Below are 24,521 nucleotides of genomic sequence, written 5' to 3' on the forward strand. Positions count from 1 at the left end.
TTCAGCTAGATTCTTTACTGTTTAAAACATAGCCCCTCCTACATACCAGGGTAATTTCGAATCATCTCTTCTGATCTATTTGTATCTCTGTAAAGTGAATGAATGGCACTGAAACCATCCATCTCAGATTGGGACTTGAACCCACAGTCTTTTAATTAGAATCACTCACCTGATGTCTGGACTTACTGAGGTTCAGGTTCTTTGTGTCTCAGCACAGAAAGAATTCAGCGATAGGCTAAGTGATAGGCAAGAGGTAGATTTATTAATATAGGACCCTTGGGAGAGGTGTAAGCAGGCAGGTGAGGGGGCTCTGCCCTCTGGATTAAGTGGGCTACATTTTTATAATCAAAGGAAAGTGAGGAAGGGGGAAAGACACCTTCTTCCTCATTCTTTGAGTAGATGTCAGGCTTACATCACTAGCTCCTCCTTTTGCATCTGACAGGAGAATGTCTGACCCTAAGGGGTCAAACTAGGACTGTCACAGCACCTATTCAAATCAGTGGAAGGGTGGTAATATTTTTCTTTCACTTAATGACCTGAGGTGTATCTTGTGTTTTATAGTTAAGTAAGCCTGCTTCATTCCACAAAATTCCCAAAGCTTTCTTGAGCGATCATTAACTTACAGTGGTCTCCCAAATTTCCCTAGGTTTCCCTCTCTATCTATAATCTTCTACTGGGACTTCTACAACTACCTGTGTAACTATCCTATTCTATCCCTATCAGCCTTGATAGGTTTTTTTGAGTTATAGAATATTAAGATATTTCTCATGTTATTGTCCTGTCCCCAAGCTTCAGTGGGTTTCCATTAATTATAGCCGAAGGTCTTAACTTAACCTAGCATTTAAAATTTTTCTCTAATCTTGGTGGTTCTATCACTGACTGTTCTGTAGCACTTTATTAAGAATGTCTAATCAGTTTCTCAAACATTTTCTCCGTTTGTCTTACACCTTTAGTCTTTGCTGCTTTCCTAATCTCATAGTACCTACAAACTTATCTAGTTACCATCTTCTTTTTGTGTACACAAATCCTATTTCTTCTATAAAATGTTTACTCCATCAAAGCAGTCTAGTGACCTCTCTTTCTCTCTTCACATAGTTGATATCGTTAGTACAGTTCACTAAACATTACTGCTATTACTATTTTGGGAGATGAATAGATTTGATTGGCAGATTTTATTTTATCAAGGAGTGGGTGAAAAGCCAGTGATCTAATGTCTGAGATAGTGAATTCCCATTCTTGGAGGTTTCAAGCAGAGACTGAAACCTGTAGATAGGGTTTCTGGAGAGGGTATTGGTGCATTTGCCAGTTAAGATTACTTTCACCTTTAATTTCATATTTTTTTCTGATTTTGTTTGCAGAAACATTTATGTATGGAGGGATGGAGGGTTTTGTGTGAGGTTGGGAAAGGAAGATTAAGGTGAATCATGTAACTAGAATGGCTTCTAGGAAGAGATGAGATCATCCTGTTTTCTATTGCCCATCTCCCTTCTCCAGCATTTGTCTGGGCAAGACCTTCCCCACCCAATAAAGTTTAAATCATCAAGTTAAAAGAACCTAACTCTAAGACACAGTCTTGCAGTCTATCCATCAATAGCATTGGAATTCTCAGATTCTCAGGATCCATCCTAGAATTGACTGAGTCAGAATTTGCATTTTAACAAATTCCCAGTGATTAATTTGTAAACAGATATTTTAGACGTACTAGTAGAGTGGACTCCAAACATTAAAAGGTGATTTATATATAACTCTATTGAGCTGATAATGATAGCTCAGTTGTTAAAGAATCCGCCTGCAATGCAGGAGACCCCAGTTCAATTTCTGGGTTGGGAAGATCCGCTGGAGAAGGGAAAGGCTACCCACTCCAGTATTCTTGGGCTTCCTTGTGGCTCAGCTGTTAAAGAATATGCCTGCAATGCGGGAGACCTGGGTTCGATCCCTGGGCTGGGAAGATCCTCTGGAGACGAGAAAGGCTACCCACTCCAGTATTCTGGCCTGGAGAATTCCATGGATTGTATAGTCCTTGGGGTTGCAAAGAATGAGACCCTACTGAGCAACTTTCTACAAAAAAAGAAGAAAAAAGAAAACTAGCAGTCAGTCAACAACTTTTTTTCTTCTCTCATGCCCCACATCCTATCCATCAGCAAGATTTAGGTATAGGCTTGAAACCACCCAATTCATATGGGACTTGAACTCAGTCAAAACTCAGATTGGGACTTGAACTCAGATTCAGACTTGGACTCACTGTCTTTTTCTATTTTTTGGCTGCACCACACATCATGCAGAATCTTAGTTCCCTGAACAGGGATCGAATCTGTGCTCTCTGCAGTGGAAGCACAAATTCTTAACCACTGATCCACAAGGAAGTCCCTTGAACCCACTGTCTTTTAATTAAAATCACTCACCTGGTGTCAGGACTTACTGAAGCTCAGATTCTTTATGACTTAACACAGAAGGAATTCAGTGAGAGGCAAAGTGATAAGCAATAAGTAGATTTATTAATATGGGATACTTGTGAGAGATATAAGCACACAGGCAAGGACCCTCTGCCTTGAGAACCAAGTGAGAAGGTAGGTTTATTTAGGGAGATGCACACTCCATAGACAGAGTGTGGGCCCCCTCAGAAGGTGAGACGCCCTGGGAGATACACATTTAATAGACAAAATGCAGTCTATCTCAAAAGATGGGCACAGCCTGGAAATATAGGGTGGTTACCAAGTTTTTAATGGGCCGGCTGAGAGGATTATTCCATCTATTTTGGGGAAGAGGCAGGATGTCTAGGAATTGAGCCACTGCTCACTTTTGGTCTTCAATAGTTGGCCTTCAACTGTCATGGTGCCTTTGGGTGAGACCGTTAGCATATAAATGCATTTCAGTGAGCCTATAATGAGGCTCAAGGTCTACTGGAATTGAGTCTTCCTCCATCTTGGGCCCAGTTGGTTCAAACCAGTTCATGGTGTATCCTCAATAGCTATGTCATTCTTTAGGGGTTGTGCCTTGCTCCCTCCCCTCCTATTTCAGGTTCAACCTTAAATATATACCCTGTAACTAACTACTTTTCTTTCGTCACCACCTACTGCAAACCACCATCATCTCCCACTTAGACTACTACTATAGTCTCAATTAGTTTTTCTTTTTTTATTTTTAAAAGATTTATTTATTTATGCTTTATTTTTCGGCTGTGGTCGGTCTTTATTGCTGCACACAGGCTTTTCTCTAGTTGCGGTGAGTGTGTGCTACTCTTTGTTGAGGTGTGTGAGCTTCATTAGTTGTGGCACCTGGGCTTAGTTGTTCTGATGCACGTGGGATCCTCCTGAACCAGGGATCGAACCAGTGTTACTTAAATTGCAAGGCGGATTCTTAACCACTTGACCACCAGGGAAGCCCTCAATCAGTTTTTCTGATTCTGTTCAGAAATTTTTAAAATTTTGAAATTTTAGATTCAAGGGAAGTTGCAAAAAAAAAAATAGGTATAAAGAAGTCCATGTATCCTTTATCCAGTGCCTCTAATGGTAACATCTTGTACAACTATACTACAATATTGAAATTGACATAGGTATAATCCACAGAATTTATTCGAATCTGATCATTTTACATGCACTAATTTTTTTGGTATGTGTATACTTCTGTGCAACTTTGTTACATGTGTAGATTCATGTAACTGTCTCCACTCCACAATCAATATACAGAACAATTCCCTACTACACAATTCCCTTCTGCTACCCCTTTAGAATGTACCCTGCCCTCTCCCTAGTCACTAATTCCTGGCAACCACTAATCTAGTCTTTATCTCTATAATTTTGTTATTTCAAGAATGTTGTGCAGTGGATAAGAATTCACCTGCCAATGCAGGGGACACGGGTTCAATCCCTGGTCCGGCAAGATTTCACAAGCCAAGGAGCAACTAAGCCCATGTACCACAACTACTGAGCCTGTGTGTTGCAACTACTGAAGCCCATGTGCCTACAACCTGTGCTCCACAACAAGAGAAGCCACTGCAATGAGAAGCCCACACACAGCGATGAAGAGTAGTCCCTGCTCACTGCAACTACAGAAAGCCTGTGTAAAGCAACAAAGACCCAGCACAACCAAAAATTAAAAAATGAATAAAAAATTTAAAAATAATATTAAAAAATAAAAGCAAGACAGACTTCCCTGGCAGTCCAGTGGTTAAGACTCCATGCTTCCAACGCAAGGAACATAGATTTGATCCCTGGTCGGGGGACTAAAATCCTGCATGCCGTGTGATGTTGCCAAAAAAATAAAATTAAAAAAAAGCAAGAATCTTATATAAATGCAATAATATAGTAATTAATGTTTTTGTGACTGGCTTTTTACAATAAGCATAATTCTCTTGAGATCTGCCCAAGTTATGGCATGTATCAGTGATTTCTTTTTTATTGTTGAGTAGTGTTCCACACTTAGGGGGGTGGTTGTTGCTTGTTTCTTAATTTTTATTAGAGTGTAGTTGATTCACAATGTTGTGTTAGTTTTAGATGTACAGCAAAGTGAATCATGGACTAGAATCATGGGTTGATTCCAGTTTGGGGGCTATTATAAAAAAAGCTTCTATTGTTACTCAGAAACTGGATTCACCTCTTTGTGGGTGTCGAGCACAAAGACACATCCAAGCCAAAGTGTGGGAGAAGGAAGAATTTATCACTTAACAGCTAGTAAGGAGAACACCAGGGATATTTCCCAAAACAGTGTCTCCCCAACAGCAAAACTGGGAAAGCTTTAAGCTAAGGGTACATGTATCTTCATGAAGGGGCTTGAACAGAGGAGAATTTACCTTAGATTTGGGACAAAGGTTGACAGAGTTCAAGCTTTTGTTAACTGAAGTCATGAGGTTCAGAATATGTCCATATTGTTATTCCTTAGGTTCTGACCAGTCTGGGATCTCACCCTATATCCATCCTCTACTTGGGTGGGGGCCTTAGTTCCTGCTGAACTCAAAGATATGCATTAGATTGTTATGCATGTCCCTTCAGGATCTAGGATTCTTTTATGGATAAACTATTGCTTCTTGATTGCTTTCTCTTTGCTCCTGCATTCTTTAGTTCCTTCAGAATCCGTAATTACTGAGCCCTCTTCAAGGGCAAGCCTTGTGGCCAGACTTTGATCACAAAGTGGCTTAGGCCAAAAATGGCTTCTCTTAAAGTCAAAAACACCAAGGCTAGGTCTCTTTCTCTGAGGACCCCCTATCTTATCTGCTTACACCATAATTTGTGTACAAGTTTTTGTGTGAACAGAACATAAATCACTTTCTCTAGGATAAACACCCAAGAGTGCAATTGCTGGGTCACACAGTAAGCATATGCTTAGTTTTATAAGAAACTGCCAAATTTTTCCAGAGTAGCTGCACCATCTTACACTCCTGCCAGCAATGTATATGAGTGGATACAGTTCCTCTACCTCCTTGAGAGTATTTGGTGTTTTCACTATTTTTCAAAAATTTTAGCCATCATCATAGGTGTATAGTGCTACCTCATTGTAATTTTTAACTAATTTTGTTTGTTTTTGGCTGCACTGGGTCTTCCTTGTTGAGTACTTCTCTAGTTGCGGACAGCATGGGCTTCTCATAGAGGTGGCTACTCTTGCTGTGGAGCTAGGTGTGCAGGGTTCAGTAGTTGTGGTCCATGGGCTTAGTTGCCCCATGGCATGTGGAATCTTCCCAGACCATGGATGGAATCCATGTCCCCTGTATTGGCAGGAAGATTCCTAATCACTGGGCTACCAGGGAAGTCCTTATTGTGATTTTTACATTTTCCTAATGGCTAATGAAATGGTATGGACCTAACAGAAGCAGAAGATATTAAGAAGAGGTGGCAAGAATACACAGAAGAACTGTACAAAAAAGATCTTCACGACCCAAATAATCACGATGGTGTGATCACTCACCTAGAGCCAGACATCCTGGATGTGAAGTCAAGTGGGCCTTAGAAAGCATCACTACGAACAAAGCTAGTGGAGGTGATGGAATTCCAGTTGAGCTATTTCAAATCCTCAAAGATGATGCTGTGAAAGTGCTGCACTTGATATGCCAGCAAATTTGGAAAACTCAGCAGTGGCCACAGGACTGGAAAAGGTCAGTTTTCATCCCAATCCCAAAGAAAGGCAATGCCAAAGAACGCTCAAACTACCGCACAATTGTACTCATCTCACACGCTAGCAAAGTAATGCTCAAAATTCTCCAAGCCAGGCTTCAGCAATATGTGAACCGTGAACTTCCAGATGTTCAAGCTGGTTTTAGAACCAGAGATCAAATTGCCAATATCCGCTGGATCATCGAAAAAGCAAGAGAGTTCCAGAAAAACATCTATTTCTGCTTTATTGACTACACCAAAGCCTTTGACTGTGTGGATCACAATAAACTGTGGAAAATTCTGAAAGAGATGGGAATACCAGACCACCTGACCTGTCTCTTGAGAAACCTGTATGTAGGTCAGGAAGCAACAGTTAGAACTGGACATGGAACAACAGACTGGTTCCAAATAGGAAAAGGAGTACATCAAGGCTGTATATTGTCACCCTGCTTATTTAACGTGAGAAACAGCATATTCCTGCCATATCAGTAAACAAGGATGCCATAGTCATCAGTGACTGCAGCCCTCAATTGTGAGCTGGTGAGCCCTGAGAAAACTCGGTATGTGAAAACACAAGTTACTGGCCCCAGATAGTTGAAGTGCATATCAAAGTAATGATTTCAGTAAATCCAGACTCTTGTATCATCCCACACATAGAAAAGAGTTAAATGCCTTAACTAGAGACATATGGTCTTCTTAATTTACAAATCTTTTGATGTTTTCTGATGTTCAGACTACCTGCCCTTTGTTGCAAAACTTCTATATAATCTGACACTCTCCACACTTCCTTGGAGCAGTTCTCTTAGGGTTACTTGAGATGCTGCCCCTTGGGCTTAGAGTCCTACAAATCCCCACCAAATAAAATGTAGCTCTCAACTTTAGGTTGTGAATTTTTTTGTTTGTTTGTTTAGTTATGGTGACCACAAAGGGACCAGAGCAGATTCCTCTTTTTTGCCTGAATTCTACAAATATCTGGCACCTTGGTACCAGCAGAGACCTCTTGTGCCCATCTGCCTCCTCAGGGAATCCAGGTGAATTTGGATGAGTCTCTCCTGGTTCTAGGATCTCCCGTCATTGGATGATAATACTAAATTTTATTTGATAGGGGAATAGGCTATCCTTGAAACTTAATTTCAAGAAGTACCTGGGTTATCCTCAGTTGAAAGGTTGGGAAGATTTTGCTCAGTTTACGCATCGAGTAAAGACTAGAGAAGACTCTTGCGAGTCCCTAGGACAGCGAGGAGATCAAACCAGTCAATCCTAGGGGAAATCTCCCCTGAATACTCATTGGAAGGACTGATGCTGAAACTGAAACTCCAATACTTTGGCCACCTAATGAGAACAGCCTACTCGTTGGAAAAGACCCTGATGCTGGGAAAGACTGAAGGCAAAGGAGAAGAAGGCGACAGAGGATGAGATGGCTGGATTCAATGGACATGAACTTGGGCGAACTCTGGGAGATGGTGAGAGACAGGGAGGACTGGTGTGCGGAGGTCCATAGGGTCACAAAGAGTTAAGACACGACTTAACAACTTTGAACAACAGCAACCCATTGAGTGAGTTATCCTCAGTGTAAAAGACACTAGGGAAACTCAATTAGATACTGAGTGGTTATCCTCAGCTTAAGGACTGGAAAGATTTTGCTCAGTTAAATACTGAGTAAGGTGGGACTGATTTACTAGGGGAAAGACTGGCTTGTCATTTTTCCTTGAATTGGGTACCTTGATAGAGTCCACTGAAAACAAACAAACCAACCTGAAACTTTATGAGAGCTTCTGAGCTCTGAAGAAGGGACTCTTTCCTCCTGGCCCACAATGATTTTCTCAGGTGACTGAGAAACTTGCCACAGTGGTAAATGCAAGGCCTCATCTCATGCAGCTGTACCTATAAGGAAAGCCACTTATTAATAATTATATGCTCAACTGGGGACACAAATAGGAGATGGGCATTCTGTGATACAAAATTAATACACAGAAATCTGTTGCATTTCTATACATTAAAAATGAAAGTCCACAAAGAGAAATATAAGAAGCAATTCAACTTACCATCACATCAAAAACTAAAATAAAATATCTAGGAATAAGCCAACTCAAGAGACAAAAGACTACTTCAAAAACTATAAGCTGTTGATAAAAGAAATCAAAGAAGACATAAACTGATGCAAAGATATACCGTATTTGTGGATTGGAAGAATTAATATTGTCAAAATGACTATACTATCCAAAGTGAAAGTGAAAGTGTTAGTCATTTGGTCATGTCTGGCTCTTTGCAACCCCATGGACTGTAGCCTGCCAGGCTCCTCTGTCCATGGAATTCTCCAGGCAAGAATACTGGAGTGGGTGGCCCTTCTCTTCTCCAGGGGATCTTCCAGATCCAGGGATTGAATCCGAGTCTCCTGCATTTCAGGCAGATACTACCCTGAATTTGCATTAGAAATTCAATACAATCTCTATCAAATTATCAATGGCATTTTTCACAGAACTGGAACAAAAAAAAATCTCAAAATTTATATGGAGACAGGAAAGACCCCAAATAGCCAAAGCAATCTTGAAAAAGAAAAACAGAGCTGGAGAATCAGGCTCCCTGACTTCAGACTATACCACAAAGCTATACTACAGTCATCAAAACAGTATGGTACTGACACAAAAATAGATCCATGGAATAGGATAGAAAACCCATAAATAAGCCTATGTACCTATGGTCAACTAATCTATGACAAAAGGGGCAAGACTACACAATGTTGGAAAGACAACCTCTTCAACAAATGGTGCTGGGAAAACTGGAAGCCACACATAAAAAAATGAAATTAGATCATTCTTTAACTCCATACACAAGAACAAACTCAAAATGGATTAAAGATCTATATGTGAGACCAGAAACTATAAAACTTCTACAGAAAAACATAGGCAGAATACTCTCTACATAAATCACAGCAACATCTTTTTCAATCCATCTCCCAGAATAATGGAAATAAAAACAAAAATAAACAAATGGAATCTACTTAAATCCAAAAACTTTTGCACAGCAAAGGAAACAAAACAAAAGGACAACCCATAGATTGGGAGAAACTATCTGCAAATGATGTGACTGGTAAGTGATTAGTCTCCAAAACTTACAAGCAGCTTATGATGCTTAACAGCATCAAACCAAAAAACCCACTCGAAAAATGGGCAGAGGACCTGAATAGACATTTCTCCAAAGAGGAAATACAGATGGCCACTAGATGTTCAACCGCGAAAAAGCGTTAAATGTCACTAAGATGTTCAACCTCACTAGTTATTAGAGAAATGCAAGTCAAAACTACAATGAGCTATCACCTCACACTGGTCAGAATGGCTGTCACCAAAAAAAATCCACAAACAACAAATGCTGGAGAGGGTGTGGAGAGAAGGGAACCCTCCTACACTGTTGGTGGGGATGTAAATTGGTACACCCACTATGGAGAACAGTATAGAGGTTCCTTAAAAAACTAAAAACTAAAACTAAAAAACTAAAAATAGAGCTACCATGTGACCCTGCAACCCCACTCCTGGGCATATATCTGGAGAAAAAGATGATCTGAAAGTATACATGCACCCCAGTGTTCATTGCAGCACAGCTTACAGTAGCCGAGACATGGAAGTAACCTAAATGTCCATTAACAGAAAATGGATTTTGTGCATGAGTGCATGCTAAGCTGCTTCAGTCGTGTCTGACTCTTTGTGACCCCATGGACTGTAGCCCACAGGCTCCTCTGTCCATGAGATTCTCCAGGTGAGAAAACTGGAGTGGGTTGCCATTTCCTTCTCCAGGGAATCTTCCTGACCCAGGGATGGAACCTGTATCTCTTACATCTCCTGCATTGGTATGTGGGTTCTTTACCACTCACACCACCCAGGAAGCCCCAAGAAGATGTGGTACATATATGCAATGGAATATGACTCAGCCATTAAAAAGAATGAAATAATGCCATTTGCAGCAACACAGATGTACCTAGAGATTGTCATACTGAGTGAAGTAAGTCAGGCAGAGGAGAAATATTGTATGACATCCCTTATATTTGGAATCTAAAAAGAAATGATACAATTGAACTTACTTACAAACAGAAAGAGATGCACAGACTTAGAAAACAAATTTATGGATGCCAGGGGGACAGGAAAGTTAGAGACTTCTGAAGGTCATGTACACACTATTGAAATTGGATAACCAACAAGGACTATTGTATAGCACATGGAACCCTACTCGACGTTATGTGCCAACCTGGATGGTAGGGGGACTTCGAGAGAATGGATACGTGTATATGTATGGCTGAGTCCCTTTGCTGTTCACCTGAAACTACCACAACATTGTTAACCGACTATACTCCAACACAAAATAAAAACTTTAAATTAAAAAAAACCCCAACAGAACCAGCAATTCTGCAATCTGATCACCCATGGTATTCTTATGCGCCACCGGGAAAACCCAAGACACATGAGACGGGGCTCAAACAACTCTGGGGCCAAACCTAGAGGAGTCAAGCTCAATACATTGAGAGTATTGGCTCAATATACGATCATCACTAGCAATTTTAGTTTGACAAACTGACTTCAGAATAAGAAATAAAGGTTTCAAAAAAAAAACAACCAAAAAAACAATAAATTGCCAAACTTCAACTAATACTCCAGTCAGGTTAATGTACATGCAAAACTTACAAGCATTTACTTAATTCAAAATTAAAGAAAATCATCCCCTAAAAATGAGGAAACTCTTTTATCCTGCATGAAATTAAATTAAAAAGCTGGCTTGATAAAAATATCTTCAGAATTGTTTTTAAATAAAGGCCTTCTAGTCGGAAACTTTCATTCCTGTGTCTTTTGGATTTAAATGTTCTACCAGATCTTCCTAGGATGTTCTGTGTGTGTGCTTGCATGTATGTGTTTTAGAAATCTGACCTCTTCCTTGATACTTTAAAAAAAATAATTAATTTTTGTCTGTGCTGGGTCTTTGTTGCTTTGCCTGGGTTTTCTGTAGTTGCATCAAGCGGGAACTACTCTCTAGTTGTGGTGCCCTGGCTTCTCATTATGGTGGCTTCTTTTATTGTGGAACATTGGCCTCTAGCTGTGTGGATGGGGTTCAGCAGTTGCAGTGGGCGGGCTCAACAGTTGGGGCTCACCTGGTCTTAATTGCTCCTGGCATGGGGAAATCTTCCTGAACCAAGACTCAAACCTGTGTCCCGTGCATTGACAGGCGGATTCTTATCCACTGTGCCACCAGGGAAGTCCCTCCTTGAGCCTTTAGTTTACTTCTCAACCTTCCCCTCAATCTTGCTTTTTAAAACAGCATTTGCATAATATATTGCATACGAATTTGCTCATTTGTTTATTGTTTATCCCCATTCTCAATCCCATCGCCAGCTTCAAGAAAGCTTATTGCCATACCCCAGACCCTGAAACAGCGCCTGGTACACAGACGGTACTTGGATAAGTAAATTTGCTTGGCAGGCTGGAAAGAACGAGTAAATGTAAAAGGAGGGCTACAGTCTACTAGGTCAGAAGCTCTTCAGACTTAGCTTGAGCGCCACCTCTCGGGAGCCAATTTGGTCGAGGAAAAAGAAAGTGAGTCACAGAATCTTAACGCAAAAAATAAAACTTTTAAAATGGCGGAAGGTAGCTTGCCGGAAGAGCAGGGAAAAACAAGACTAGCTGCCTAGAATGACGCCGGACTGTCAGGAGGAAGCGTAGGCGAGCGGTGTTCAGCAAAACGGGCCCTCCTGCAGCCGATCTAGGCAGAAGCGTTCCGCGCGGGTGGGTGCCAGGAATCTGGAGGAGCCGGGGCGCGTTACCGGTGCTGGCGGCCGCAGACGGTATTGAAGCTCAGGTAGCAGGAGGGTTGGTAAGAAGAGTTCGGGCTCCTGAGAGGAAAGGGAGACGAGTAGAGTCTGGGAAAGAGCAGGTGAAGAGGTGGGACTTGTTCTGCTCAGAGAGGTGGCCAGGGGGATCGGATGGGAGGGAAGCGCCTGACGACTGGTCCAAACCTGTCAGCTCACGTCCGACGCCACGTGGACTTACGTTTGCCCGTGGCTGCCTTTCCGTGACTGTAGGGGTTGTGTCTTGTTTCTGGGCAGCAATAAATGACTCACTCTAGTACTCTTGCCTGGAAAATCCCATGGACAGGGGAGCCTGGCGGATTAAAATCCACAGGGTCGCAAAGAGTGGGACACGACTGAGCATGTGCCTACGCATACACACAGAATGAATGACAGCTGTGTGTGTCAGGTGTATGTGGGGGACACTGATAGGGACTGTTTGTGGCTCTTTAGTCCCATTTTCTCCTGGGGAATCGGTGCTTATCTTAGGCTTCCATTAGAAGTTCTCCACCAGTTTTTGGGTTTTGTCTTTTTTTCTTGGAGGTGCAGGGTGATTATCATTTAAGAAATTTTCTTTGCTCTTATTGGTGCTAGGCCCTGTGGCTAGGTAGCAGGACAGACACAGAAGTAACCCATCCCTGTGTAGATGCAGCAGGCCAGTGGAAAGACAGAGAAACAGAAAATTCAAATATATTGTTAGAGTGCTATAATAAGAGGTAACTAAAGTACAGGAAGAGAGAGCCAGAAAGTGGTCCTGCTAGCCAGAGGGATTGTCTTTCAAGGTAAGAGGACTCCTTTCTCATCTTGTGAAGAGGGATCAGTTTCTGAGCCCAGTCTTCTCTGTAAAAGGAAAAGTCTAGAATCGGTTCTCTCTAGGCTTCCTTCCAGCGTGATGTCCCATGTCAGATATTACTCATGGTTTTGGTGCTCCCACAATCCACCATTTATTGGTTAGTCATAATATGCTTTATGTCTCATGAAATAGCATAAGTTGCATAGGGTTGGGTGATCTGGATTTTGGTCCTCATTCTGGTGCTCTGAATCTGTTTCCTCATTTGTAAAAGGAGATTGTAATGAAATAATCTCTAATACCCCTTCTAGGTCTAAAACCATGACTGTGGCAGTAGGTCAAACCACATTTCAGACTGCCCTTTACATTAGCACTGTGGTTTCCCTCATCTGGATAGTTGAGAAAGGTAGTGTCTTTTTAAAAGTCTCCTGCCTTAGTTCTGCCACAGTATTGGGTACACAATACTGTGTTAGTTTGAAAAGTGGCTCCTGTACACAGAAGGAAAGGAAGACAAAAGAAAGGCCAACCACTCAGATTGGTATGTGGCAGGTGTAATGAGCAACAGAATTTGAGGCCTGTCTTGGGTGGTTGCAAGATGAGTAGATTTCAGCTCTTGTCCACCAGAATTTTAAAATTATATTTAGAGGCCTTTACTAGGTATAGTCAGAGAAGGAAATGGCAACCCACTCCAGTATTCTTGCCTGGAGAATCCCAAGGACGGCAGAACCCGGTGAGCTGCCGTCTATGGGGTCACACAGAGTCGGACACGACTGAAGCGACCTAGCAGCAGCAGCACTAGGTATAGTCACGTGGTTCAGTTCAGATGGTCTCAACAACACCTTACTCTCTCAAGGCTGCTGTCCTTCGAACAGCCCCTAATATGAAGACAGTAGGCAGAGTGTGAATCCCAAGGACAGGGTGGGGGGGTGAGGAGCTTGCAATTGCTAAAATCAGCTGGAGTGTCAACTGATGGTCAAAACCTCCTCCAATACTCCATCCCTTGTGACCACCTCTTACAATCTCACCTCCTCTCCTTCTGCAGGGTCAGAAGTGTGCCCTGAGAAGTCAGCAAGTGGTTCTGCCACATGGAGGTGGTTTGTTTGGCAGCTGTCTGACTGCAGTGGAGGCAGATGCCACAGCAACAATATAAAGGCACATGCAAGAGAAAAGACAGATTAAAATGATTCTCAAAAAGTAACAGTTTTCTCCATCAAGAGCCCCATAATTTGAACCATTGGTTTACTAAGTCCCCTTATGAGGCAGTAATAATGTCCAAGGCTATTCTGTTTTAGAGGACAGCTTTTCTCATTAAAGATTATTTTAGTGTTCAGTTAAGACAGGCTTCGCACGCTGTCATTTAAGACTTGCTGGGTGAACTGAGTAAGGGCCTCTCTCTATGTTTTAATGTCCTCCAGGCCAATGGAGGGGACCAAGATGGTGGCTCTGTCCATGGGATTCTCCAGGCAAGAATACTGAAGTGGGTTGCCATTTCCTCCTCCAGGCATAGGGCCTGGGAGTGCCCACATTTCTAGAGACAGTGGACTGGTAGTAGGGTGCTCAACTGCTACAAATAGACAGGTCATTTAGTCATTGTGGGGGTTTGAGCCATGGCAGAGGTGGGTAGATGGAACTTACTCTTAACAACCCCTTCAAAGGAAGGGAAGCTCTTTCCATGATGTGCTGTTCCTTGGTGAGAAGCTCTACCCAGAGGAGCATTGTGTACAGTGCTAGAAGCTGTTGCTCTGTGGGGTGTATTGGGTTTCTGCCCTCTTCCAGGGCCAGAATCAAAATCCTAGGGGTACTCTCCTCTGCCACAGTGCCCAACTCAGACCTTCTGGAGTTGTAGGTACATCTAACTCAAATGGTAGCCCAGCTTGGGAGATGCCCAGATCTTTAATTTGCTTCACCAGTATTTTTTGCCATCTCAAAGGCAAAATAATCTGCTGCTTTAATAAGAATGCTGCTGTAATCCCCAGTCCCACGTATGCCTTCTCTTTACCAGGTGATATAAGGGATGGAGGCACTGTGCCAGGTGGGGAATAAAAGTCCTCCAAAAGTCCTACAAAGACTTGTACCTGTTTCACGTTCTTAGGGGTTGAATAAGCTTGTACCTTATCAGTGACAACTTCTGGGACAATTTATCTGACCAAAGGACTGCCAAAAACTTTACCAAGGTGTCTGAGCCTTGAATTTTCTGTGGATGCACTGCCAACCCTCTCCTTCACGGATGTTCCAACAAAGCCTGCAGAGTGTCCTACAGCAGGACACATGTTAACAAGTCATCACATGTTAATATTATTATATCATTGATGTAATTGACCTGGTTTTATCGAAGTGGGGAAGGGAAACAGAGACAAGTCTTGGGCTATCACCCTGTGACATGTGGGGTTGTGCAGGTAGCCGTGGGGAAGTCCTTGAAACGTCCATTACTGCCCCTCTCACATGAAGACAAATTGATCTTATCAGTAACTTATGCTTGTAAAAAGTTTTCCATAAATCTCCTTGAAGATGAAGCACATTTTAAAAAAAAAGTTTCTTTTTCACTGTACCGGGTCTTCATTTCTGTGTGCAGGGTTTTCTCTAGTTGCAGTGAGTGGAGGCTATTCTAGTTGTGGTGCTTGAGCTTTGCATTGCAGTGACTTCTTTGTGGAGCATAGGCTCTAGGGTATGCAGGCTCTGTAGTTGTGGCACTTGGGCTCAGGAGTTGTGACTCATGGGACCTAAGCACAGGCTCAGTAGTTGTGGTGGACAGGCTTAGTTGCTTGTGGCATGTGGAATCCTGGACCAGGATCGAACCTGTGTGCCCTACACTGGCAGGTGGATTCCTCACCATTGGACCACCAGGGAAGTCCAAGATGAAACACTTTTGCAGGAACAGTTTTGCAAAAACGTCAGAGTAAAACAATGGCTGTAAATGACAAAAAAACCTTTTAAATGGCTATGGCTAAAGATCTTATGAGAGTTCATTATAATTCAATTGACAAGGAAACGTGATTTTTTTTGACACATGTTGTAAAATTATAGTTGATAACATTATACCAAGACATAGCAGATTTTTAGAAATTTCATACAAATATACGCCAAAGAAGGTTTAACATCACTTCTTATTTGATAATGCTTCCCATATAATTTAATATATTAAATAGGCTAATTAGTTTAATATCTTTCTTTTATAAGGAAAGAGAATATATCTTTTGAATTGTTCTAGAGACTCTCTGAAAAATCCCAGGGTTAATTCTGGGTCAACAAAATGTTATTTAGGAATAGATTTTTGGAGAGCTTATCAAAAATACCAAAAGGTTTTAAAACATGATTAAATAGGATCTTAGGTCACTGTGAATTAATAGTTATCCATTTAACTTAAGTTACAAAGACTCCAAAGGCAAATACAGAAAGTTACATAATTGTTAAAAAAAAAAAACCCAAAACTTAGCCCTTTTAATAGAGAAGACTCATAGAGAAATACACCCCAAAACTCCTAAGAGAAAACTTTCATTCTTTCTCTGTCTCTTGAAATTGTAAATCTTACCATGTGTTTGAAATGTAAATATCACAGGAGATAACTAAAACATTGCCCACAGATTGAAGAAAGAGGGTGAGGAAGGGTGTGAACACACGTCTTCTATAGGACCCCCCTCACACAAAATCAAGTCCTCAGCTTCTATCAAAGGCAAATACAAATTTTTTTTTGTACTTTTCTAGAGTAATCAAAGACCTGAGAAAGATAACATGAAGCACAAGAAATTATTTTGATAAAACACAGAATCTTTTTTTCTAGGCAAGTTACTCAAAAGGTAAAGAAAAGCCTCTCACAATCCCATAAGGAACAGACCAGTAGTCCAGCAAAACTGTCCTTTGAGCACATGAAAGAAAATTGTTTCAGCTTTATATAAGTACACTATTGATATCAAAGCTTATTTTTCTTTAAAAGCTTTAGAGCTTTTTTACAAATTGATTTTGACAATACTCTCTGGAGATAGAAAAACATCACCTATATATATAACATACGTCCATAGACATACAAAATACAGACAGACACAAAGAATCCATAGCTGTCTCTCCAAAACTTTAGCCATGAATAAGGTATCCACTCACATGGCTAAAGCCTTTTACTAATATTTGTAGAGAAGACTTTAAAAATTTGGGAATTTCTGGGCAGTAGAGTGGTTAGGACTCCATGCTTCCACTGCAAGGAGCATGAGTTCAGTCTCGGGTTGGAGAACTAAGATCACTCAAGCCTCACAGCACGGCCAAAAAAGTTTTTTTTGTATTTGCCTTTGATGGACGCTGAAGACTAGATTTTGTGGGAGGGCGGTCCTACAGCAGACTGTTTTCACACCCCTCCCCACCCTTTTTCTTCAATCTGTGGGCAATGTTTTCATTATCTCCTGTGATATTTACATTTCAAACACATGGTAAGATTTACAATTTCAAAAGACAGAGAAAGAGTGCAAGTTTTCTCTTAGAAGTTTTGGGGTGTATTTCTCTATTATCATAAGTCTAGGGTAATTACTGATTAAAATTTTCCTTTGTATTAGGGGTTGGACAGCATGAAGTGCTTCATCTGTTCCATTGTCAATCACCACAACATCCTCCCCTTTGTGCTTCTCACTTTCCCAGGGATTCTGTCTCTTAGTGTCCTAATCAGGCTTTGTCACAGCACTTAGACGTTAATCTGCAGCAGCTTGTGCTCTCCTAGCTTTGCTACATAAAAGCTAAGGTCTCCAGCTTATCAGCCTGCTCTTTCACCTTGTCTCCCAGCCCCAGAGCTGGCAGAGCAGAGGATACCTGCATGTTCTTCTCTAACTTCAGCTCCTCTTCCAACTAACTCAAGCTTCAGCCTCCAGTGCCTCTGTGGCCAGTGGCCTGCCCACTGTGGCAGCCATTCATTTCTCTTTGTTGCCTGTGTAGTTTCTCTAACAAACATGTTAAAGTAGCCAGTATTTTCAGGGCATCCCTGTTCTCCTGTAGTGGCCCACAAGCATCAAACATACAGGCCACCTTCCCCACATAGAGGTAGATGTTCTGCGTAGAGTTCCTCTAGGAATGCTTCTTTCTCAAGGCCCATTTCTTCTGTCTCTTGGCTGGCTTACCAATCGTTAGTTCACAAACTGGCCCTGTACGCAGAGGGCAAGGAGAGACCAAAGAGGCAGCCCACTCTAGCTTGGAAGGTGGCAGTTTTAATAAGACAGGGAACATACACATGAGGCTTATCTTAGCTGATTGGATTGTACCCACCCACCAGAATCTTAAAATTTATATAGAGGCCTTAACTGGGTTCAGTCACATGTTCTGTGCAGATGGTCCAATAACACCTTACTTCTCTCAAAGCTGCATCCTTGGAATGGCTCCTGCTATGGGAACAGTGTCCAGAGTGTATATTCCAAGGACAGGGGAGGGAGTGAGGAGCCTCTGATCGCCTGGGTCCAGATTGAGGGTGAACTGGCAGTCACATCCTCTTGATATGACTTAACAGAAGCTTATTAAATCAAATGAAATAGCAATTATAACCCTGGTTTTTCAACCCTTCCCCACTCTGGGATATTAGTTCATAGATGAGGGGACTGAGGTGGAATTAGGTTTTTACTGCTGCTGCTGCTGCTGCTGCTAAGTCACTTCAGTTGTGTCCGAAGAGTCCTGGAATTGATGTCACAGATTTAAACCAGCTTTATGGGATAATCTGCTTGAGAAGAATAATGATGTAGGCAGGGTATTCAGTGTTGTTTCATCCCTCCACCTGTCTATCCCCAGGACCATGGCCAACAGCGAGCGCACCTTCATCGCTGTCAAGCCCGATGGAGTCCAGCGAGGCCTCGTGGGAGAAATAATCAAGCGTTTTGAGCAAAAGGGATTCCGTCTTGTTGCCATGAAATTCATGCGGGTAAGTGGACTTCATTCTTGCTGTTTCTATTACTTCATAGAAATAGGGGAACATCGTAGGTCAGCCTCTGTCTTTCTCCCTTCAGATCATTTTAGACTTTTCCATTTAGGGTGAACAAATGTCCTGAAACGGTGGCCTCTCCACTGAGTCTTGGAACAAAGCGAGTTATTCAGGACTTTCAGAAGTAGCCTCCTTTTTCTCTTGGCAATGCAGAGTTCCACATATTACTGTAGCACGGTGATTTCTGACTCAAAGCCCTGGGCCTGTTTGAGCTGCTGATCTTCAGCTTCCTGAGCAGATCATTTTAGAGACTCCCCCACCCTCACCTTTGCCCCCACCCCCCACCATTTGAGGCAAGTTGCTTTTCAGCAAGGAAGTCTTTTTATCATTGTTGACCACCTGCCTAGTGTCTAGCATGTATTAGGCACTATCGGGGCGCATAGGGGAAAGTTGTGGTTGTGTCCTTGGGGAGGCCCACCTGAAACAATAGTGAGCAGACACACTTGCAAGATACCTGCAAAGCAATATCTCAAACACTCCAAAGGATTGATTGGCCAAGAACCTTTCTTCGAACAGACCTGGGAAATAAATTCTCAAAGCAAATACATTAGGGGATCATCTATTTTTTCCCTATTAAGAGGCAACTTTAGTGAATGAATCAGAGAAAAAGAGTCAACTTTGGACTTTCCCAGTGCATTTTATTTTTTAGCTGCGCTGCATGGCTTGTGGGATCTTAGTTCCCTGACCAGGGAACGAACCTCGGCCCTGGCAGTAAAAGCATTGAATTCTAGCCACTGGGCTGCCAGGGAATTCCCCATTTAGTGCATTTTAAATTTAGTTTGATTTGCACTATAGTTCCTATGTGATGTTTTAGAAAGTGTGTGTTAATATAAAAGGGAGCAGACTGATGTTAATGCTGAGGGGATAGCACGATAGAATGATTAGAGCCAGATTTTGGACTAGCAGTGCTTTCCAGAGAGTTTGTATATTGAATTAGGTTTTGAAGGTAAAGTGAAATCAAAGTATTATTGATCAGATATTTACCATGTGTTGGGCACATGTGTTTTCTCACTAGCTCTCATGACAACCCAGAGCAGTACTTATTTCTATTCCCATGGTTGTTAACAATAAGGAAGCTAACTGAGGCTTGGAGAGTTTAAGCAATGTGTGGTTACCCAGTTGGTGATGTAGCTAGGATTTTAATTCAGGGCTCTCTGACCTGTAAGTGCATACATTTTGTCCTTTACACTGTTTCCTATCAAGAGTTTGGACTTGGTGAAGAATGGGAGGAGGGATAGCTACCATGAGCCTACAGGGTTATTTAAGTCTGATGGTGGAGGAAAGTGAAGGAAAACTTGAGTTCCCTTCCACCTGCCCCCCCACCACACACAAAAAAGCCAGCACCAATTAATGGAATTAAAAGAATGTTGGTAAGGGAAGGTCATCAGGAGACAATCACTGCAAGTCTCTCATATGGATTGAAGGGATGGGTCAGGATGGATACTAACGGGGTGATGATGTGGCTGTGTAATTTTACTTTGGCAAGAGACGATCAGTGGGGCTGAACGATAGCATGTTCAGGATGTGCTTTTTGGCAGCAAATCCCCACGTTTGTGTGTATCACTGAAGTGTGCAGCATTCTGTACGAAGCAGTACTACAGAACTGGGAAAACTAAGGGATCTCATTAGACCCTTAACGAGCATGTAAGTGGTAGCAAAGAGGAAACACAGGTGAGTCAAGTTGGCATTGATTTGCTCTCTGTAACTAGTCTGATTTGTTCCCAGATACCAGCCTTGCAACGTGAAAGATTTATTCTTTAGTAAAATGACTTATTGTTAGATGGCATGCGCTTTTGGGTGGTTTGCAATACCTGTGGAAATTGCATGATCACTGCACTGGGCCTTTGTTATTTTTCAAATGTGATGAGAAATCGCCTGGTTCAATTTGCTTTTCATCCAATGCTGAGACCAACTCCCTCTAACATTTTAGTTGAGGATTGTTTGGGAATGGAAATTCATTGTATTGTTAGTTTTCCTGTCTAAAATACCATGGCTGGATTCAGTTCTAATGTTCTGTAATTTTATGCTGATCAATCAAGGACAATAGGGGAAAATTGGTACAAAGCTGAAGCACTTATAGTCCCTGTCACTTCTTCCCTTTGGTAAGTTGAGTGAATTAGATTATAATAGAATAAGTGAGCTGAGAGCTCACGTTTTAAATAGCAGGATGGGTGAGTGGGAAATAACTAAATTGCTGGTTCTTAAATAGTTTGGGAATGAAATTTATTTCTCTATCTTATGGGCTAGGCTTCTGAAGACCTTCTCAAGGAGCACTATATTGACCTGAAGGACCGTCCATTCTTTGCTGGCCTGGTGAAGTACATGCACTCGGGGCCAGTGGTTGCCATGGTGAGTGTACATGTTTGGGATGTTGATACAAATGGCTCAGTTGGGAGCAAAGAGTGAATATTGTGATTCCTGCTCCTAATGCCAGGTCTTCATTGATGCAAGGATGCTAAGACTGGGACATTGGACAATTAGGGTATGAGTTTTCCGACTCACCAAAGGCAAAATACATTTGCTTGGTGAGCTGAAGACTCACATCTGGGAGACATCAGGAGAGATATGCCTGATTGTAAGTTCCTGGAGGGCAGAGAGACTGTGTCTTATTTATTATAGTAATTCTTCTCTGAATATGTATTGGTTGTCATCTTTGTGCCAGGCTCTTTTTTAGACACTGGGGATATAATCATGAATGAGACAAAAATAGGTAACTGTTTTCATAGTTTTCCTTGCCTATATATCCTGAAAAAGGAGGATGGGTAGATAATAAAGAAACCAAAAATCACACATATCAGCTAATGATTAATGATGCACAGAAATGAAATAAGATGACGTAATAGGAAGTGACCACATTAGATTGAATGGTCAAGAAACATGATTTTCAAACTGAGATCTGTATGAGAAGGAGCGGGCTATGCACAAATTTACAGTGAAGAGCATTCTCAACCAAGAAAATAGCATGTGCAAAGGACCTGGGGTGGGAAACTTTTTGAAGTACAGAAGAACGTTTGGAATAGATGAAATCTGGTGGGTGAAAGTCAAGGTTGGGTGAGATTAATTCAGTGGCACAGGCAGAGGCCAGATTATGTGGGGCTATCTTGGCCCTGTACTTCATGACTGCTGGGAGGCTGTAGGAGTTTTTTACACTTGGTGTTTTAAAAAGGCCACTCTGGCTGCTGTGTCAAGAATAGATAGTAGAAAAGCAAGAGGAGTGCAGGAAGACCAATATTCCCAGTGCTGGAACACTCAGATGCCCCATAAATACTTGTTCAATGAATGAATGTCATTTTATGAGAGCCTTTTATTTTCTTTTTGAATTAATAGTTTTCAGATTTTCTGCTGAGATTGATGTTTTTCCTTAACCATATCTTCTTTTGTCCTTGGAGGTCTGGGAGGGACTGAATGTTGTGAAGACAGGTCGAGTGATGCTTGGAGAGACCAACCCTGCGGACTCCAAGCCTGGGACCATCCGTGGGGACTTTTGCATCCAAGTTGGCAGGTAGGGGTTGTTGCATTTTACTCTTTTCTAAAATCCAAGTTAGGTGCAGTAAGAATTTGGTTTTCTGCAGCTGAGGGTAGACATGATGCCATATACAGATCAATTTATAGTCAGAGTTTATTGTTTCCCTCTTTCTTAATTTGGCTTTTCTTAGTTTGGCTTTGCAGGCCCTCTGCCTTTGGTCATCATCCTCACTATGGTTGTGCCTCTGCTGTGAGAGTAGAACCTGGCCAGAGTCTTCCCGAAGGCTCCCACTGCTTGCGTTAGTGTTCAGATGGGCTGAACATCAGAGGGCTGGATGTGTGGAGGGAATTCTTTATCCTTACTTTGATGGCAATTATAGGTTTCTTCTTTTGACAAGGAATAATGTACATGGAGCTTTGTTTTTTTATCCTGCTCTTGTGGCTGAAGGCTTTCTGGCAATGGGAATGAGGGGAGCTTCTGGGCAGTTTAATCCTGGTTTTGGCCATCTCTTTCCCCATCTAGGAACATTATCCATGGCAGTGATTCCGTGGAGAGTGCAGAGAAGGAGATTGCCTTGTGGTTTCACCCTGAGGAACTGGTGAATTACAAGAGCTGTGCTCAGAACTGGATCTACGAGTGACTTGGAAGCAGACCACAATGCTGGTCCCATGCTAGTTTCCCTCCCTCCCGCAGGCAAGGACCAGGCCATTGCAAACCTGGTTATTTCTGAGAACTTGCTTTTCATTTGGAGGGAAACTCTTGGAGCTGTGGGTGCTCCATGTACAGTGTTATATGCTATCATCAGATTAAAATGTTTCATCTCAAGGAAAGAGTCATTGAGTTACTTTTATTGTATTGCTTTGTATTCTTTCTTTTTTTTTTTTAGGTACTTGGCTAATCTAATAGAGTGTAAATACAATATAAATTATTTATATTGGCCTGAGAGATCATACATACACACACATTTTTTGCCTGTCCCTCTTTTCCCCTGCATGCTGTCTATTCTTGGCACTGAGCCAGTCAACAGCTATCTGCCAGGGATTTGCTAGGTTGCCCAAACTGTATTATATACATCGAGGATTCACTGGAAATAAAAGATGTTAATATCTTTCTTGCTCTTGAGAAGCTCTCAGGGATTCAGTGTTTGGGCGAGTGTGAGAAGTTGTAACTACTCCAAAACAGAAAAGCTGTGTGGATAGTGGGCCTGGATTTCTGAGATGACCTTAAAAGATGCAGGAGTTATTTTGTAAAGAGTTTTGATTTGTTAGGATATTGATTTGGTTGCTTTAACAGAGACAAGATGGAAATGTATTTATGTATAAGTTCAAACTGGAAATCTAATGTTGATCACTGTGATTGCAATTAACAATTCTGTACTGTATACTTCAAATTTGCTAGATTGGGTAGATCTGTGTTCTCACCACAAGAAAGAGAGAGGGAGGGAGGGAGGGAGGGAGGGAGGAAGGAAATGGTAACTATGGGAAGCTGTGGTTATATTAATTAGCTTGATTTTATTAGCTTGCAGGTAGATAGAGCCACAGGATCAAGTTCTGGCCAAAGAGATGTGAAAAAGTGAAGATGGTAAATTTAAGGTTGTACCTTGAAAAAGAAGAGATAATCCTACTTCCCAACTTGCTGGAAGCTGGATATAGGGGTGGTAACATCTATCTTGGATTGGACGGAGGAAACTGAGTCCCTGGACCACCTCAAGGATTAGAGCCTTACGACTATCATCATCTCTATGTACCATACCTGCTTAGATTCCGCCCCTCCCCCCCTGTCAGTTTTACTTAGGTATAATTGACAAAATTGTAAGATATTTAAAGTGTACAACATGATTTGATATAAGTATACAAACAATATACATTGTGAAAGGATTTATTCCATTGGGAGCCACCTTCTTTTGGAGCAACTGAGGATTAGATGTATTTCTATTTGATACAAAGAATGGTGGGGTGGGGGGCGAGACAGAATACCAGGACTTTGGGGGAATGAATATGTGTGTAGTAAGACAGGAGGGTTGTGAAATTGCATACCTCATCTCAGGACTTAATGAAGCTCAGGTTCTTTATATCTCAGCACAGAAGGAATTCAGCAAGAGACAAAGGTAAGAAGTAGATTTATTAATATGGGATGCTTGTGAAGGGTACCAGTGGGCAGGCAAGAGGGCTGAGAACTAAGTGGGTTTTTTTTATATCAAAGGAAAAGTGGGGAGGTAGAGAATGAAGGAGGAAACAGAACAGGCTCCATCTTGAAAGCAGGACTCCATCTTGGGCCGGACTGTGGACTTTGAGCTATATGCCCAGTATCTATGGAAATGACATACCAACTGGAAAACCAGACCCCCCTGGATGGAAGAGCCCCAGGGCTCCTACCTAGACTCTCCCTCGCCTAAAATACCCTAATTATCTGTG

At 41.8% G+C, this 24,521-nt stretch overlaps 2 protein-coding genes across 25 annotated transcripts; one reads left to right on the forward strand and one right to left on the reverse strand.

Annotated features, from left to right (window-relative positions):
* The first annotated feature begins 11,160 nt into the window (after positions 1–11,160).
* On the forward strand, positions 11,161–23,967 carry NME1 (NME/NM23 nucleoside diphosphate kinase 1). 24 transcript variants are annotated; one of them, XR_014080417.1, is made up of 7 exons: positions 11,828–11,996; positions 12,505–12,692; positions 18,452–18,581; positions 20,889–20,990; positions 22,031–22,143; positions 22,630–22,800; positions 23,626–23,967. XR_014080417.1 is itself a non-coding variant. In XM_081583382.1 (6 exons), the coding sequence occupies exons 3-6, from the start codon at positions 18,456–18,458 to the stop codon at positions 23,681–23,683; spliced, it is 399 nt and encodes a 132-aa protein (XP_081439508.1). In that variant the 5' UTR covers positions 11,828–12,004; positions 12,505–12,692; positions 18,452–18,455; the 3' UTR covers positions 23,684–23,967. The 24 variants fall into 24 exon arrangements, 19 of the variants coding, with proteins under 19 accessions (XP_081439502.1, XP_081439508.1, XP_081439506.1 ...); XR_014080416.1 differs by having other exon boundaries at positions 11,828–11,936; XR_014080415.1 differs by lacking the exon at positions 12,505–12,692 and having other exon boundaries at positions 11,828–11,936.
* LOC145543064 (uncharacterized) lies at positions 11,675–15,608 on the reverse strand. The gene is made up of 3 exons (XM_081583386.1): positions 14,336–15,608; positions 13,726–13,815; positions 11,675–11,955 (listed from the first exon to the last, which is right to left on the reverse strand). The coding sequence occupies exons 1-3, from the start codon at positions 14,414–14,416 to the stop codon at positions 11,797–11,799; spliced, it is 330 nt and encodes a 109-aa protein (XP_081439512.1). The 5' UTR covers positions 14,417–15,608; the 3' UTR covers positions 11,675–11,796.
* Positions 23,968–24,521: the final 554 nt, after the last annotated feature.

This window comes from Giraffa tippelskirchi, chromosome 3, assembly GCF_054371585.1.
Source record: "Giraffa tippelskirchi isolate mGirTip1 chromosome 3, T2T-mGirTip1v1.2.pri, whole genome shotgun sequence".
In the NCBI taxonomy this organism is placed as follows: domain Eukaryota; kingdom Metazoa; phylum Chordata; class Mammalia; order Artiodactyla; family Giraffidae; genus Giraffa; species Giraffa tippelskirchi.

What these genes read in the sequence shown, in the direction of transcription:
- LOC145543064 (XM_081583386.1), bottom strand. Translation starts at nt 14,416, where the DNA reads ATGCTCCTCTGGGTAGAGCTTCTCACCAAGGAACAGCACATCATGGAA. An exon ending in CTTTGAAGGGGTTGTTAAGA is followed by an intron (nt 13,816 to 14,335) that starts GTAAGTTCCATC and finishes CCTCCACTGCAG; the next exon opens with TCAGACAGCTGCCAAACAAA. An exon ending in ACCCTGCAGAAGGAGAGGAG is followed by an intron (nt 11,956 to 13,725) that starts GTGAGATTGTAA and finishes CTTTCCTCTCAG; the next exon opens with GAGCCCGAACTCTTCTTACC.
- NME1 (XM_081583376.1), top strand. Translation starts at nt 18,456, where the DNA reads ATGGCCAACAGCGAGCGCACCTTCATCGCTGTCAAGCCCGATGGAGTC. An exon ending in TTGCCATGAAATTCATGCGG is followed by an intron (nt 18,582 to 20,888) that starts GTAAGTGGACTT and finishes CTTATGGGCTAG; the next exon opens with GCTTCTGAAGACCTTCTCAA. An exon ending in TTTTGCATCCAAGTTGGCAG is followed by an intron (nt 22,144 to 22,629) that starts GTAGGGGTTGTT and finishes TTCCCCATCTAG; the next exon opens with GAACATTATCCATGGCAGTG.